Raw genomic sequence first — 14504 nt, forward strand, 5'->3', positions numbered from 1 at the left:
AGTAAGGAGAAATGCCTGCCACTCTGGGGGGGGGGGGGGGGGGGGGTAGGTGGGGGAAAGAGAGAGACATGCTGGTAACCACAAGGGGAAGGGAGGAAAGAGTCACCACAAGGGAGGTAGGAGAGGGAGAGATGCTGGTTATCGCAGGAGGATGAGGGACAGGGAAGAAGGAGAGAAATGCCAATCATCATGGGGGAAGAATACTTGAATATAAACCCTCAGCTTATATTAGAGTTAACATCCCCTATATAAGCCAAGATAACATTTTTTTTATATAGGGGGAAAAATGTTATCTTGGCTTATATCCAGATAAGTTTATATTTGAGTATGTATGGTACTAAGAGCCAGCCAAGCAGGAATAGGGGTATGGCAACACAGGGAATGTGTAATGAAGAAAGCATGCCTCATGAAATATTTCCAATCTCTGAGTGTGTGTTTGTGTTTTGTTTGTGTCCATGTGTGTTTTGTGACTGGGCAATTAAATAAAAGGAAAGAAGCAGTTTCAAAGGAGCAATTCCATGACCGTTTTGTTTCAGTATATCAAAGTTTATATGCTGCAGAAACTGGAACTGGTTCTCCTATTGAAATGCACTTGGCCAGGGTTTTGGGTTTTTTTTTTTTTTTTGGGGGGGGGTGGGGCGGAGTTTATTTCTCTGGAACCTCCAGTCTAATCTGGCCTATTTTTGAATTCAGTTAAGAGTCATTTTATAAAAACACATCTTGTGTCCAAATAGCAAAGACACCTATTTTAAGCTTATTTTGTAAAGGTGTTTTAGAACTGCACACACCTCTTGATAGAAGTACAAATCTGTTATGCAAATCATTTTCAGCTCTGTCTTACATTATTAGAGCAAGAAATAATAATTTGAAAGATTGCTGGCACTTCTATGCTTTTTGTGAGAAAAAAGAAAAAGGTTGTGCATGAAGTCCATAATGTTTCTGTGCAGGATTGTATTTCAGAAATCTTTAGGGCAAGCAGAAACATACTGCATGCATTGTTTTCCTTTTTTGTTCTGTAAAATTTATTTAAGTTAAGCTGTGCTCCTGCACTATTAGCTAAACCGCTTGTGAATTTGTGACACTGTTACATATGTGTTTGTAACAAAGGCTTTGGACAATCTTCTTGAGAGTATCTGGAAGAATTTTTTTTTTTATGGTAGTTATTTTACCAGTTAAGCATGTCATCAGGCTTACTTACTGTGGCATCTTTAGATGCAGTGTTCATAGTTCGTGGGTATAGTGGGGGAGGGGGTGTTTGCTTTTTAACCTTCTGACTAGGGAAAATGGAGTATGATACACACCTCTATCTAACATGCAGGTCAGAGCAGCTTACAATGAAACAAGAATAAAAGGAAAGGAACTCTAATTCAACTGGAAAGTACACAAACAAGCAAGCACACTCAAACATAACTAAAATCACAGTAGCTGCTCACGCATCTAGCCCAGCAACTGAGACCCAAAGGCTTGCTGGAAGAAATATGTTTTTAGTAAGCACTTAAATTTGTAAAAAGATGACTGCACACAAGGATGGGACAAACTATTCCAAAGTTTTGGTGCTAAAAAATAAAACGCAGGCTGCCTTGTAGACTCATAGTGGGCTCGTTTCGGACCTGCTAACAAGGCAGCAGGAGTCTAGGGATCTCAAGTGCCTAGAAACAACACAGGGATTTGTGAGAGTGGAAGGAAACGAAGGAGGACCTAGATAATAGGACTTGTGCATCAGGCATAAGTTCGTAAACTGAATTCAAAATGGGATGGGGAGTCATTGCAAATGGATAAACAGAGAAGTAATATGGTTAGATTTTTTTTAGAACCGCAGAGGAGCCTAGTTGTTGTGTTATGTAAAATTTGAACTAAGTAAATTTCCTGTAATGCCTACATAAGCTACATTGCAGTAGTCAAGCCGCAATATTACATGAGCATGGATAAGTATCTGCAGTTTTGTATGATCAAGATAACTACAGATAGCATAGTTTGTAGAAACAGCAAACCCAGTTCTGACAATAGCTGAGACTTGCTGTTGAAAGGACAGCGATGAATCTAGGATAATTTCTAGGTAATGGAAAGATGTGACAGGGCTGATTGGGATATTGAACAAAACTGGAGGGAAAGAAGAGTGAATGGTTTGAATTGATGGAATGTATAAAAACAAATTAGATGTTATTTTTTAAATTAGTATGACATATTTTTATTTAATTGCAGTGATATATATATATTTTTTGTTTGTTTGTGCAGGCCCTGTATTTTACTTATGGACTCACTCAGAGGACCTTCTCGATCAAATGTTGTTAAAACGTTACGAGAGTAAGCTCTATAATTCTTCTGACCATGATGCTTTTTTTTCCTCTCTTTATACAGCATTCAGTTTGAAATTGTCTATTTACTTATTGGTCACAGGTACCTTGAAATAGAGTGGGAAGTCAGGAAAGGTAGTAAAAGGAGTTTTTCAAAGGAATTCATGAAAGGTTCCAATCCCCGAGTGCCACAGCAGAACAATTTCAGTGATTGCGGAGTGTATGTACTGCAGTATGTGGAGAGCTTTTTTGAGGTGAGTAAATTATTTTTTTAATAAATTACTTAGCTTATAAATATCCATTTTTGAAACACACTATTGAAACCAATCATATGCAGTTGGGTGCTACCAGAGAAAGACAAGAAGCACTAATTACAACATTATGTATGGATTCATATTTAAATGATAATCTTCCTGGTAATTGTGCTCCAACACAAAGAAATTGTAATTTACAACTAAGTAATTACAGAAGAGTGTATATAAAGCATTTTCTTTATTACTTTAAACTGGTCATCAACAAGGAAATATTTGACACAGAATAATAACTAGGCCCCCACGTCCTCATCTTCCTTCCCCCTTCCCACAAATATGCAGATATTGAGAGAGACTTGCCAAGATCAAACCAGGAAATATATATTTCACAGACTACAGAGAAATCAGTAATTTACATTTCTTCTATAGCATGCAAAAAGGGACAAGATAATTCTATTCTCCAGAATAGAACCTTTCAAACTGCTTATGTTAACAAATGTAAAAAGGATAAGGCGGATGTTGCTTAGCTTCCTCAAAGTACAAGCAAATTAGGATCCCAGATTAGATGACACTGATTTTTCAACAATGCTACTTTTGAAAAGGCCTTTACCTTTGATCATGGCTTAGCATTTTTGTCGAAACTTTATGATGAACCTTTCCATGGAAGTCAAGTAGTTAATATGTAGTGAGGTTTAGATTCAACAGGACTGGCTGCAGTCGAGCCTGGCTCTGTTCAATTAGCTGAATCTAATTATCAATTAAATTTGATTGAATAACTAAGGAGGCAGTTACAGGTAATATGGGTGTCTGATAACTTTGTTCCTTAAATAAATGAAGTAATAATTTAAGAACTGTTATGTGTTTACTCAGGTTCCATTTGACTATGTTTAAACAATTTTATTAAGAAAAAGTACAGTAATTAGACATAATACTGTCATAAGAAATTTCCTTCTAAATAAACATCGAAAGAAAACCGTACACCTCTCCTCCCAAAATTCCACCCCCAGCCACCCTCCACAACTAACCAAAATTACCCTACACAATAAAGAAACTTCCAGACCCCCTCCCTTGTCCCCAAACTAAAAAAAAAAAAAAGTCATCAATTACAGCCACAGAGGGACCAGTGTTCTTAGGGTCCTCCAAGCAGCAACCAACCAACACAGGGATAAACCTCAGACTCCAAACTATATCACCCCCTCCCTCTCCCAAAAGCAAGAGAAGGGGTCTATGGAGACTTCAACAAACATCACGGTAAACTGCTATAAAGTTGCAAAAGTAAAATAATAACTGTAGTGTCTATAGGGTATTAAGGAGCAAACTGCGGCTATGTGAACCAAGGGTTTTCAGGTAAGAATCCCATACTAGCGTTGTTTTGCGTTTGTGAGCCCCTAGCATCTCTGGCCTCCCATATGGCCAAGAGATACAGCTGATTCCTCCAGTGTCAATATGCCAGGGGAGCCAACAGTGTCCAATACTGGAGAATACACTTACAGCCCACCAAATACGTTTTATGAAACAATAGGATTGCCTCCTTGTCTGACCCCCGGAATGCCCCGGCTTATCTAGTAAAAGTTGTTCCACTGACTCAAGCACCCCCACCGCCCAACTACCTCCTCATATAGCGTGTTAATCTTGCCCAAAAACCCTGTATCACTGCGCAAAACCAAAAAGAGTGAAAAAGGGACCCAATATCCCACCCACATGTAAGGCAGAGGGAGGAGGAATTGCTATCTAAATTAGTGAGTTGTTGCTGGGTGAAATAGGCTCCTTGCAATACTCGAAAATAACATTCCTGAAGTTTTGCACATAGGGTAAGGGAGGGTATACACTTAATATTAATCAAAAGCTCCCAGTCTGCCAAAGAGATTTGCAAGTCATTGGCCCGCCTCTATTGAACTGCTTGTGGTCCTTTTCAGGCTCCCATGTAAGCAGGGTTTTATGTATCTTAGTGATTGATAATGCAGAGTCAGAAATATCCTAGAAGAAATTTTGAATTAAGGCCCCCATATGTTGGCTTAATTTCCCACTATCCAAGGAGGCAACATAGTCTCACCTGGCAGTAGGCAAACTGGCTGCCCCAAGCAACACCTGTACAGTGTTGTAGGACCTCATAGGAGACTAGCTATCCGTCCTGACTTAGAAGATGTTCCAACAAAACTATACCCTTACGTTTCCGTAGGACAAATGTGCTGTTATCCATCCCGGGCTCCAGAGCCATATGGCCTCGAAAGGGGAGTTGATCTGTAAGATATGGGTCACCCCCAAAGTGTGTAACAAGCACATTTCACATCTACTACAGTGGACAGAGCGAAACACTACGTCTAAGGCTCCAAGGAAGATTAGATTGTTGACTATGCAGCAGGGAGAAAAAGTTGTAAAAATGCCTGCTCCATCTCCAAAAGGGTGTAAAAGTGACGGTGCAACATCCAATCGCCAACATGATGCAACAAGCACGCCTAATTGTATAGCTTCATGTTAGGCAAACTAAAACCTCCTTGACCCCCCCAACCTCCCAGCAAAAAGTGAAATCTTAATTTGGGCTTCTTTCCCGCCCAACAGAATCTAGATATTAGGCGGTTAAGGCTTATCAGGTCTTTCTGCAACAAACGTAAAGGTAACGTTTGCAAAACGTATAACCATTTGGGGAAAATCATCATGTGCAATAACCCTGCCAGACAAAATCAAAGATAAGTCTCGCCAACCCTTAAGATGGCGTTTAGTGGTATCTAGTAATAGAGATGTTCAATGAGTATAACATAGATATCTCCATAGTCAAATGAATCCCCAAGTATTTAAAGGAACAGTCTGCCTTGCGCAAGGGAAAATGTGGCCCTCGGGATACTCGAAGCTGAAGAGAAGAGCCTCTGACTTAATAAGGTTCAGTTTAAATCCCACATAATCGCCATATTCCCAAAAGGTTTCCAGTAGAGCTGAAAGTGAATCTTGAGGATTAGTCAGATGGACTAAAAAGGTCATCGGCAAATGCAGCCACCTTGAAACAGACTGGACCTATTTGTATTCCATGAATAGCAGGGTTGGACATGAGATCTCTAAGCAAAGGATCCAAAGTCAATGCGAAGAGAAGGAGCAAAAGTGGACAACCTTGTCATGTACCCCGAAAAATTCCAAAAGTCTCCAATTCCAAGCTATTAACCACCAGTCTCGCGCTTGGGGACGAATACAGCACTTTAATCGCTGAGACAAAGCAGCTAGAAAATCCGTATTTATCCAGAGTAGCAAAAAGGAAGTCCCAGTGAAAATGATCGAAGGCCTTCTCGACATCAAAACTAATAAGTAAAGACTGAAAATCTTCCCGTTCCGAAAATTCTAGCGTGGTGAGAATTTTCCTAAGATTTTTAGCTATAGACCGACGTGAGACAAAACCCATGGCTGTCTCATGGATAACAGATCCTCCCATCTGTTATCCATGAGCAGTGCTACACCGCAAGTTGACACCTGCCCCCCCCCCCCCAAACCATAAAATTTCATGATCTCAAGCCTTCTTTACATGAGAAGAATAATTAATGGCTTCCTCCCTGCCTTTGCCACTTCCCAGTATAGCACTGGGGATGTTGCATGGCCAAGATTGAGTTTTATAGCCTTTCCAGCATTGAAGTAATCTCTCTTGAAAACAAGAGTCGTGATATAATGCCAGTGGAAAGACCTAGGTCCCTTTGTTGGGCCCTCCTGTCTGCGAACTCCAGCCTAGCTACACCCAGGCATGGTCAGATATAACGTATGGCCTTATCTCCACCTTAATTACAAAGCCAAACAATTCTCAGGAGATGAGGAAATAGTCAATGCGAGTGAGTGGAATGTGCTCTATAATCCTGCTCCGTTGGATGAAGGACTCTCCATACATCTAGCAAATACAATAGATGACACATATGGAGGAGGCCCTTAGAAATATGCAATCAACCACAGGTGGGAGAGTAAGACCTATCCAAGGCAGGATCTCAGACTGTGATAAACTCCAATGCCAGCCCACCGTGATGCCATCAACAGCAAGACTCTAATCCAGCAAGATGGAAGTAAAAGGAGGCAATACCGGATGGAATTATGATACGAAGGCAAGTGAAGTAGTGAGCAGCAGAGTATGAAAATGTCACAAGCAGGCGCCCACTGTATGAAAATCCAGGCAGGCACAAGGTGCCGTCCAGCAATCCAAGAGCAGGCAGTAGAACGCAAAAAAAAAAAAGAGGGTTCATATATTTGTTCTGTTAATTACCAGAGAAAGAGTCCAACCAGTCAATAGGAGGCAAATCTCCTCCTGGTCCAAACGTGGAACAAGAGAAGCAAGTAGGCATGTTTGGGGATATCCCGCCAATAAGCATAGCCATCAACAGCCAAGCTGGGGTATCACCACCTTTGGTCAGGCCATGGAAGTTTATGACCTGCTCTCTCCTGCTTCTGTCCTCCCCAACAGCTCCTGAGCCACCTCCACCGAATCACAAAAGAGGGTAGAGGCATTATGAGACACTCACAGCCTGGCAGGTTCCCTTTGTCTTATGTTACATTTTATTTGAACCATTCAATATGGCATATATGCAGTAATAGGAGAAAACTTTTTGACATCACTGTAATACAACATAGCCAAACTCAATGCCACAGCAGGGAATTATAGGCAAGCTACAATGCAAGTTATGTGCCGCAGTCTGATACAAGGGTTCTGATGAGGTTAAGGGTATTCTGGGAAGACAGCTTTCAGTCCATGGGAATGACATTTTAAAAAGAGAGGAATGTGAAAACAGCTAACAAGAGTTTTTAATGCTATTTTAATCTTTCATCTGTTATCTCATTTATGATTTTACAAAGAACTTCTAGAATTCATAACTGATACTAGCTAACACCCATTGAAACAAACAGAGAAGAATGACATAACTCTGTTATCCCCTTGGTCCAACCCATCTGGTCTCTGATCCTAACACTCTTTCCTGTCTCCCTGGACCAACCAATGCATATCCGTATCCCCCTTTGTACTTGATGGTCTATTGTGTCTTGCAACCTCCAAAGGACCCGTACTACTTCCAGGCCATGCAGCTGTATTTTTGGGGTGATACAGCTTTGCAAATCTATGCACTGAAATATAGAGTGTGTCTACCCATGGCTACTGAAAAACTACAAACCAAGCATGATAGATAGATGGATGAAGGGAGAGAGAGAGAGATGCTGACATGAACATTGCACTTACTAGATAAAGGTGTAATTATTTTTAATTTAAATACTTTAACTTTGTTGACTATTTAAACAATATAGAGCTAGAAGAGTGGCCTGCGGCCACTCTGTGTGTGAATGTAAAGGAGGGATGTATTCCCCTTTCCCAATTTATCTACATGCTCCCTAGCAAATAGTAGCAGCACAGCTTTCTCCAATGTGGGGCATGTGCAACACACCAGGATAGGAGAACATACAAGTCAGTTGCTTATACTAGCAAATATTAACATTTAAATTATTTTACATCCCTAGTATTAAAATAGGCAATTTTGCCCATGGAAGCGAGTCTCTCCTGTGACTAGGGAACATCTCTTGTCTCTAAATATATGATATTTGTAGACTCGTCTTGTGTAGTCACCTTAATACATCTGTATAAGCTTATGGTTCATAAACTGAAATCTTGTCACCTTCCATACGTATATGATAGATAAAACAAGCGCTAATTGGGTGCTGTATTTATAAAGTTTTCTGAATATATTATTTGAGTTCATACAGAACTGATTTTTAAGTTATATAAACGTTTCTCTTTCTCCATAGCATCCCATTCCAAGTTTTGAATTGCCTATGAATTTGACTGACTGGTTTCCTCAGCAAAGAATGAAAACTAAGCGAGAAGAAATTCGACACCTAATTCTTAATCTGCAGGAAGATCAAAAGAAAAGACAGAAGGAGTTTAACATAACAGAGTCACCTTTACAGGAAGGAACAGAGCAATTTATTAGCAGCAACACGGACTAAATGCTTTGTTCTGCATCTTAGATTTATGATTTTAAATTGAATTGAACTTCATCTTGGTTGAGAAGTCTAATGAGATGGAAGGTTCAGTACTCAAATGACTAGGACTGACACTGGTTATTTAAATGTGTGTCATATAAAATTAATTTGTTCCCAGATAGATGATGTGTACTAAGTAAATGAGTCTGTACATATGTTAATGAGGCCAATTTTTTTCTGAATTTGTAATTATTTTTTTCACTTGTTAGGAAGCTTTTTGTTTTGTATTTCTGTTAATAGAACTTAAAATAGCAAATTCTGAGCTTAAAAAAATAAATATTTATAGGATTACATTCTTATATCATAAGAAACTTCATTTTGCATAGTGAAGACATAAAGTATGTAAGGATTAAAAACAAAGAATATATCAAGTACAAAGAAGTAAAAGACACGGAGGTTTTTTAGGCTAATGACGATCCTGCACATGTTCCTAATTATAGCAGACAAGCAATCTGCAAAGGAGAGGTAGCAGCTCACGAGACACACAGTAGGGCGAAACTCAGAGAATCTGAAGTCTTTTCCTCCAGTAGAGAAAGAGAGAAGTACAAGAAGAGAGTATAACTAGCTTTGATTTTATAAGATTTGAATGATTTTTCATTAGCTAGTACTGCTTTATTAATGAAATACTGAAGTGCTGGGTCTGCACAGCACCCTTATAGGGCAGAGCACACAATTCTGTATTTTCTGTCTCCATCTGTTGCTTGATGAGCACAGCACCCTCAAGTTTTGTACTGGTCTGGTGGGGCTAAAAGAAAGAAAATTAGCAGGTAAGTTCTAATTTCACAGTAGTTGGGAAGTAAGACCAGTGCTGGACTGACTTCTACGGTCTGTGTCCCCAAATTGGCAGGGAGAGATGAAGATTAAGTAGGCTTATATCATGTCACATTCAAATCATATGCTATGACTGCAGGTGCTACATATCTCTCTGAAGGAGAGGTAGAATCATATAGTTGATATCAGTGAATAAATGATACTAGTCAGCAGAGGAAGGATGGGAAGACATTCTTAGGATTGAAAGCAATGGTATTGTGGTACTTTGTTTCAAGCTTGTATAACTGCCTATTTGAGGTTGCTGACTGCCCTATTTATGATGCCAGTGTTAATCATGAAGAAGTGTAACATGTGCAGAGTGCCAGATATAAATCTGGCTACCTTGCTGGGCAGACTGGTATTTATCTGCCAACAATTACTAAGTTACTATGTAATTTCTCCTTATGGTGTACTCTCTGGACCCCTCTTCCAGAGAAGAGCTGCTCTGTAATTCTGTGTTAAGTAGTAGATCTCTCTGAGCCCTCAGGTACAATGTCCTTGTAGATGGTCTTTTCCCTGATGGGCACTCAGCTACTGGAATTCTCTGTCGTGTTTTTCTCTTGGGATCCTCCTCTGTTCTCCTCCAGTTTTTTCAGGCTTGATCTTGTTACTGTCTCCCTTCTCCTTTGTCAGGATCTGTGGTAGAGGGAAGGTTCCCTTTTCCAGTTCCTCCTTGTGTAGATTCAGCAGTCTTTCTAGGCTCTGTTAGGTGTACCCCTCCCCTTGTCTCTCCAAGTACATTGGCTGCAGTACCAGAAACCCTCTACTCTTTTAGTAAATATATATAGTTATGGAAGCAACAGCCAAGCCTCTTCTGCTTGCTGTGATAGTATTATGGCTACAGAGCTGATACCAAAGACAAGGCTTTTCACACTGGGCTTGGTATTTATACCAAACCAGGGGCCAGTGCAAAAGTCATGCAGTAGACCTGGCTCAATGCTCATCTTCTACTATGAAATTAATGATTAAAACATTCCATGGCTATGCAGTAAGAAATAAGCATGCTAATTACTGTTGCTTTGAAAACACAGCAATAATCTGCAGCTCATTTCCAAATGCCCCCTTCTTGTCAATGCATGAGAAGGTAACTGGCTAACACACTGACAGGAAGGGTGACATAAAAAAAAAAAAAAAAAAAACCAAGCCATTGGGTCTACATCCTGACTCAGCTTTCTACACTGGCCCCTGCAATTCCTGGTACTGTAGCAGCCCCCTGACCCGTATGATCTGACACCCCCCCCCCCCCCCCCCCAAAAAAAAAAAAAATTAAAAATGCCTTTTAGTCTAGTGGCTCCCACTTTCTGAAAAAAATTCCGTATTGCATAGTGGTACTGCCGCCCCCATGCAATTTTCCAAGATGGTGACACCAGGAGCAAGTGGCCATCGCTCCTTTCCCTTTTCAGGTTTGCCCTGGTGGGGGGGGGGGGGCTTTTAAGTTTTGAGGAGGAATCAGGTGTGGGGGTGAAACTAGACACCAGAGAATTTTTTTTTTTTTTAAGTAGTGAGAATGGGGGATCAGGTTAAGGGGGTGCCAGTAGACACCAGGCATTTTTTTTTTAAGTTGGGCAGAGGGAAGGTTTAGCGGGTTTTTGCTAGACACCAGGAATATTGGGGAGGGGAGAGGGAGGAAGTCCACTACTCTACCAGGGATAGGAGCTGATGGGTGTTCTGGGGGCTCAGGAGAGCTTATTAGCTTTTCTGTCCCAATGCAGAGGGCTAGATTAACCCTTCTATGTTGCCTTAGACCTGGCAGTAATTTTCTCATGTTGTGCTCACTTAAAAAGTTTTCTACTTCAGGGTGGAATAGCTAATAGCCTGCTTTTAGATTTATTTTAAGGCACTAAGTGCCAACTGCTACCGTGTGAGCTAACTCCCATGCTGAACCCATATCTGCATTGTTCACTGGTTAACATTTGCGTCTACTTTTAGTTAACTACTTACTGCTGCCTATAATAGCTTTCTGTATGAATCCCACAGTTTCCCTCCAAAGGGTGTCTTCCTACTATTGTCAATCGCCTTATACTGGTAGAGCCATTACAGGTATCTGCTGAGCTGTTTTTAGCAAACAGAACCTGAGGACTGCTACACAGAAAAGAGACATCTAAGTCAGGGTGTTTAAAACTTCCAATATAGTGTACACAAAGCTCAATGAACCTGTAGACTTATGTGAAATATATATGAGGAGGAGTACACCAGTGTTTGCTGGCATGTTCAGTAGGAACAGTGCGTGTTTTCTAGCAAAAAAGGTGTTGGTACTCAAATGCTAGGCCATCCATCAGGCCCACCCCACAATAGCCAGGCCCCCTGCAACCAGTCACAGAATCTATGACAAGGCCGAATCGGCGTGTAGAGCCTGACCTCTTTCATTAAAACTTGGGGTCCATGGTGCAATTTTAGCAATGGAAAATGTGCCTGTACTTGGTACTCCCAAGTACCCCCTCAAAAAAGCCATTTAAAAAAAAGTGCAAAAACAGCAATTTCACTCAAGATGATGTACTTGAAAGCACTGAATTTTGCAAACCTACGTGTACAAGAGGAGCTAGTTAAGGAGGTTTTGGGGGGGAGGCTTTTAAGGCCAGAGAGAGAAGTACAATTAACTTCTCGCTCACTTCTCAAAACCCCAGGACCCATTAAGTAGTTGGCTCATATGTCTGATTCAGAGAAGGTGGAAGTTTAAAATATATGTATATTCACCTTGTAAAGTGGGAAGTGTACATGTATTTTGAATGCTCCCAAAACCTGCATCCTTGAAATCTGACTCTGTTGCAGATATATATGTGTATGTAGTGGTTTATCTAAAATCACTACCTACTTGTGTAGTACATATATATGTGGTACAGTGTTTTTTCTAAAATGACTTCCAAAATGGCTGGTGGCGGTCTGTGTTTTGTTTTGTAGGTAACCCACAAATATCCACAGGAAATAACACCAGTATTTGTTGTTCAACCATTACCACCTGCTGTTTTTAAGGATTCAGTTGCTCAGTTAGAGTGAATTGTGCTGGGAGGTGGGGTTAAAGGGGTAATCATAATTTGCAAGCCAAATGCTGTATCTGAGAGCTTGCCAGTTTATTTCCCATATATGACGTTGGAGCTATGATTTTGTTTTTTAATACTCCTGCCTTCAGGAATATTCCTTGCAACTCCACTGTGATAGTATGGGTGAGGGTTGAGGGTGGGCCTTCCAGACACTGTTACAAAGGTAAAGCAAAACTATAAATACAAAGCCCACAGGCCCAGAAAATGAGGAATAAAATCTCTTTGCGAGTCAGTGCCATCTTTACATAGGCCTGTGACTAACAGGCCCAAAGGTATAGTATAGACAGTCTGCAAGGTTGCACAAATGCTGCTCAGGATCCAAAATAGGCCTCAAGAACAAAATTCTCTCAACTATTAAAGTTTGGCCTACCTGAGTAGGGTTCTGGTAGCCACACATAAGTAATGAAAGCATATGTTGTAGAGTGGCTTCTCCCTTCCTTGGGCCTCCTTAACCCAACTCTGGCCTTGCTTTTTATTCTTCCTGGCAGCTGTCTTGGCTCCACCCCTCTCATGTCATTTCCTCTTTGGTTGGGATTATGTAGCTTAAGGTGGTTTGATTATGAGGGAGTATTCTTAATGGAAAGGGGCAACGTCCCTTAGACTCCCTTAACATACCTTCCCCTCGGCTGAGCCATGCCTGTTTGAGCACTTTTCATTTCAGGGTCCACCTCCCAAGACATGAAGACCAAAAGGCAATACAGTAAACTGGACTAGACCTTGGGGCATTGAAAAGGCTTTCTTCTCCTTGGCAGCCAAAGTGAGGAGTACCTTCCAATACCCTTTGGCCAGGTCTAGGATCAAGATGAACTGGACTTTTCACAGCATCAACTTTTGACACCAGGTAAGCCCCAAGTTTGGAGACGACGTTTACCTTCCAAAAATCATAAGAACATAAAAATGGTCAGACCAATGGTCCATCTAGCCCAGTATCCTGCTTCCAACAGTGACCAATACATGTCACAAGTAACTGGCAGAAACCCAATTAGTGTAAACATTCCATGCTACCAATCCCGAGGGAAGCAGTGGCTTCCCCCATGCCCATCTCAATTATAGACTATGGACTTTTCCTCCAGGAACTTATCCAAGCCCTTTTTAAAACCAGATAAGCTAACCACTGTTACCTCATCCTCTGACAGTGAGTTCCAGAGCTTAACTATTCTTTGAGTAAAAAAAGTTTTACTCTTTTTTTTTTTTTTACTATTTCCATGGAATTTCATTGTGTCCCCTGACCTTTGTACCCTTGAAAGAGTGAAAAATCGATTCACTTCTACCACGTTCTACACTACTCAGGATTTTATAGACGTCAATCATAAATATCCCCCATCAGCTGTTTCTTTTCCAAACTGAAATGCCCTAACCATATGTAGCCTTTCATCATATGAGAGGAGTTCCATCCCTTTTATCATTTTGGTCACTCCTCTTTGAACGTTTTTTAATTATGCTATATCTTTGTGATAAGGTAACTAGAATGGAATGCAATACTCAAGGTGAGGTCTCACTATGGTGCAATACAGAGGCATTATAACATTCTTGGTCTTAATTTGCATCCCTTTCCTAATAATTCCTAGCATCTTGTTTGCTTTTTTGGCCACCACAACACACTGGGCAGAAGATTTCAGCATATTGTCAACAATGGCATCTAGACCTTTTTCTTGAGTATTGACTCCTAAGATGGACCCTAGCATCAGGTAACTATGATTCTGATTATTCTTCCCAATGTGTACATCACTTTGCATTTGTCCACATTAAATTTCATCTGCCATTTGGATGCCCAGTCTTCCAGTTTCCTAAGATCTTCCTGCAATTTTTCACAATTCACATGTGTTTTGACAGCTCTGAATAGTTTTGAGCCTTCTGCAAATTTAATCACCTCACTCGTTCTGTTTTCGAGATCATCTATAAATATGTTAAACAGCACTTGTCCCAGTACAGATCCCTGCAGCACTCCACTATTCATCCTCCTCCATTGAGAAACATGGCCATTTAACCATACCCTCTGTTTTCTGTCCATTAACCAATTCCTAATCCACAGAAGGACATTGTCTCCTATGTCATGAGTTTTTAATTTTCTCAGGAGTATCTCATGAGGAACTTTGACAAAAGCTTTCTGAAAATCTAGATAC

At 40.6% G+C, this 14504-nt stretch overlaps 1 protein-coding gene across 1 annotated transcript in view; it reads left to right on the top strand.

Annotated features, from left to right (window-relative positions):
* LOC115459046 (sentrin-specific protease 6-like) overlaps window positions 1-8816 on the top strand; it is a gene marked incomplete at its 5' end in the record, with an annotated part of 57117 nt that extends 48301 nt beyond the window's left edge. Inside the window, 3 exons of the mRNA XM_030188911.1 lie at window positions 2236-2304; window positions 2398-2548; window positions 8297-8816. Of these exons, the coding sequence (XP_030044771.1) occupies window positions 2236-2304; window positions 2398-2548; window positions 8297-8497 (421 nt within the window). The remainder of the gene's footprint in view (window positions 1-2235; window positions 2305-2397; window positions 2549-8296) is intronic.
* Window positions 8817-14504: the final 5688 nt, after the last annotated feature.

The sequence above is a fragment of the Microcaecilia unicolor genome, unplaced genomic scaffold (genome assembly GCF_901765095.1).
Source record: "Microcaecilia unicolor unplaced genomic scaffold, aMicUni1.1, whole genome shotgun sequence".
Classification (NCBI taxonomy): Eukaryota; Metazoa; Chordata; class Amphibia; order Gymnophiona; family Siphonopidae; genus Microcaecilia; species Microcaecilia unicolor.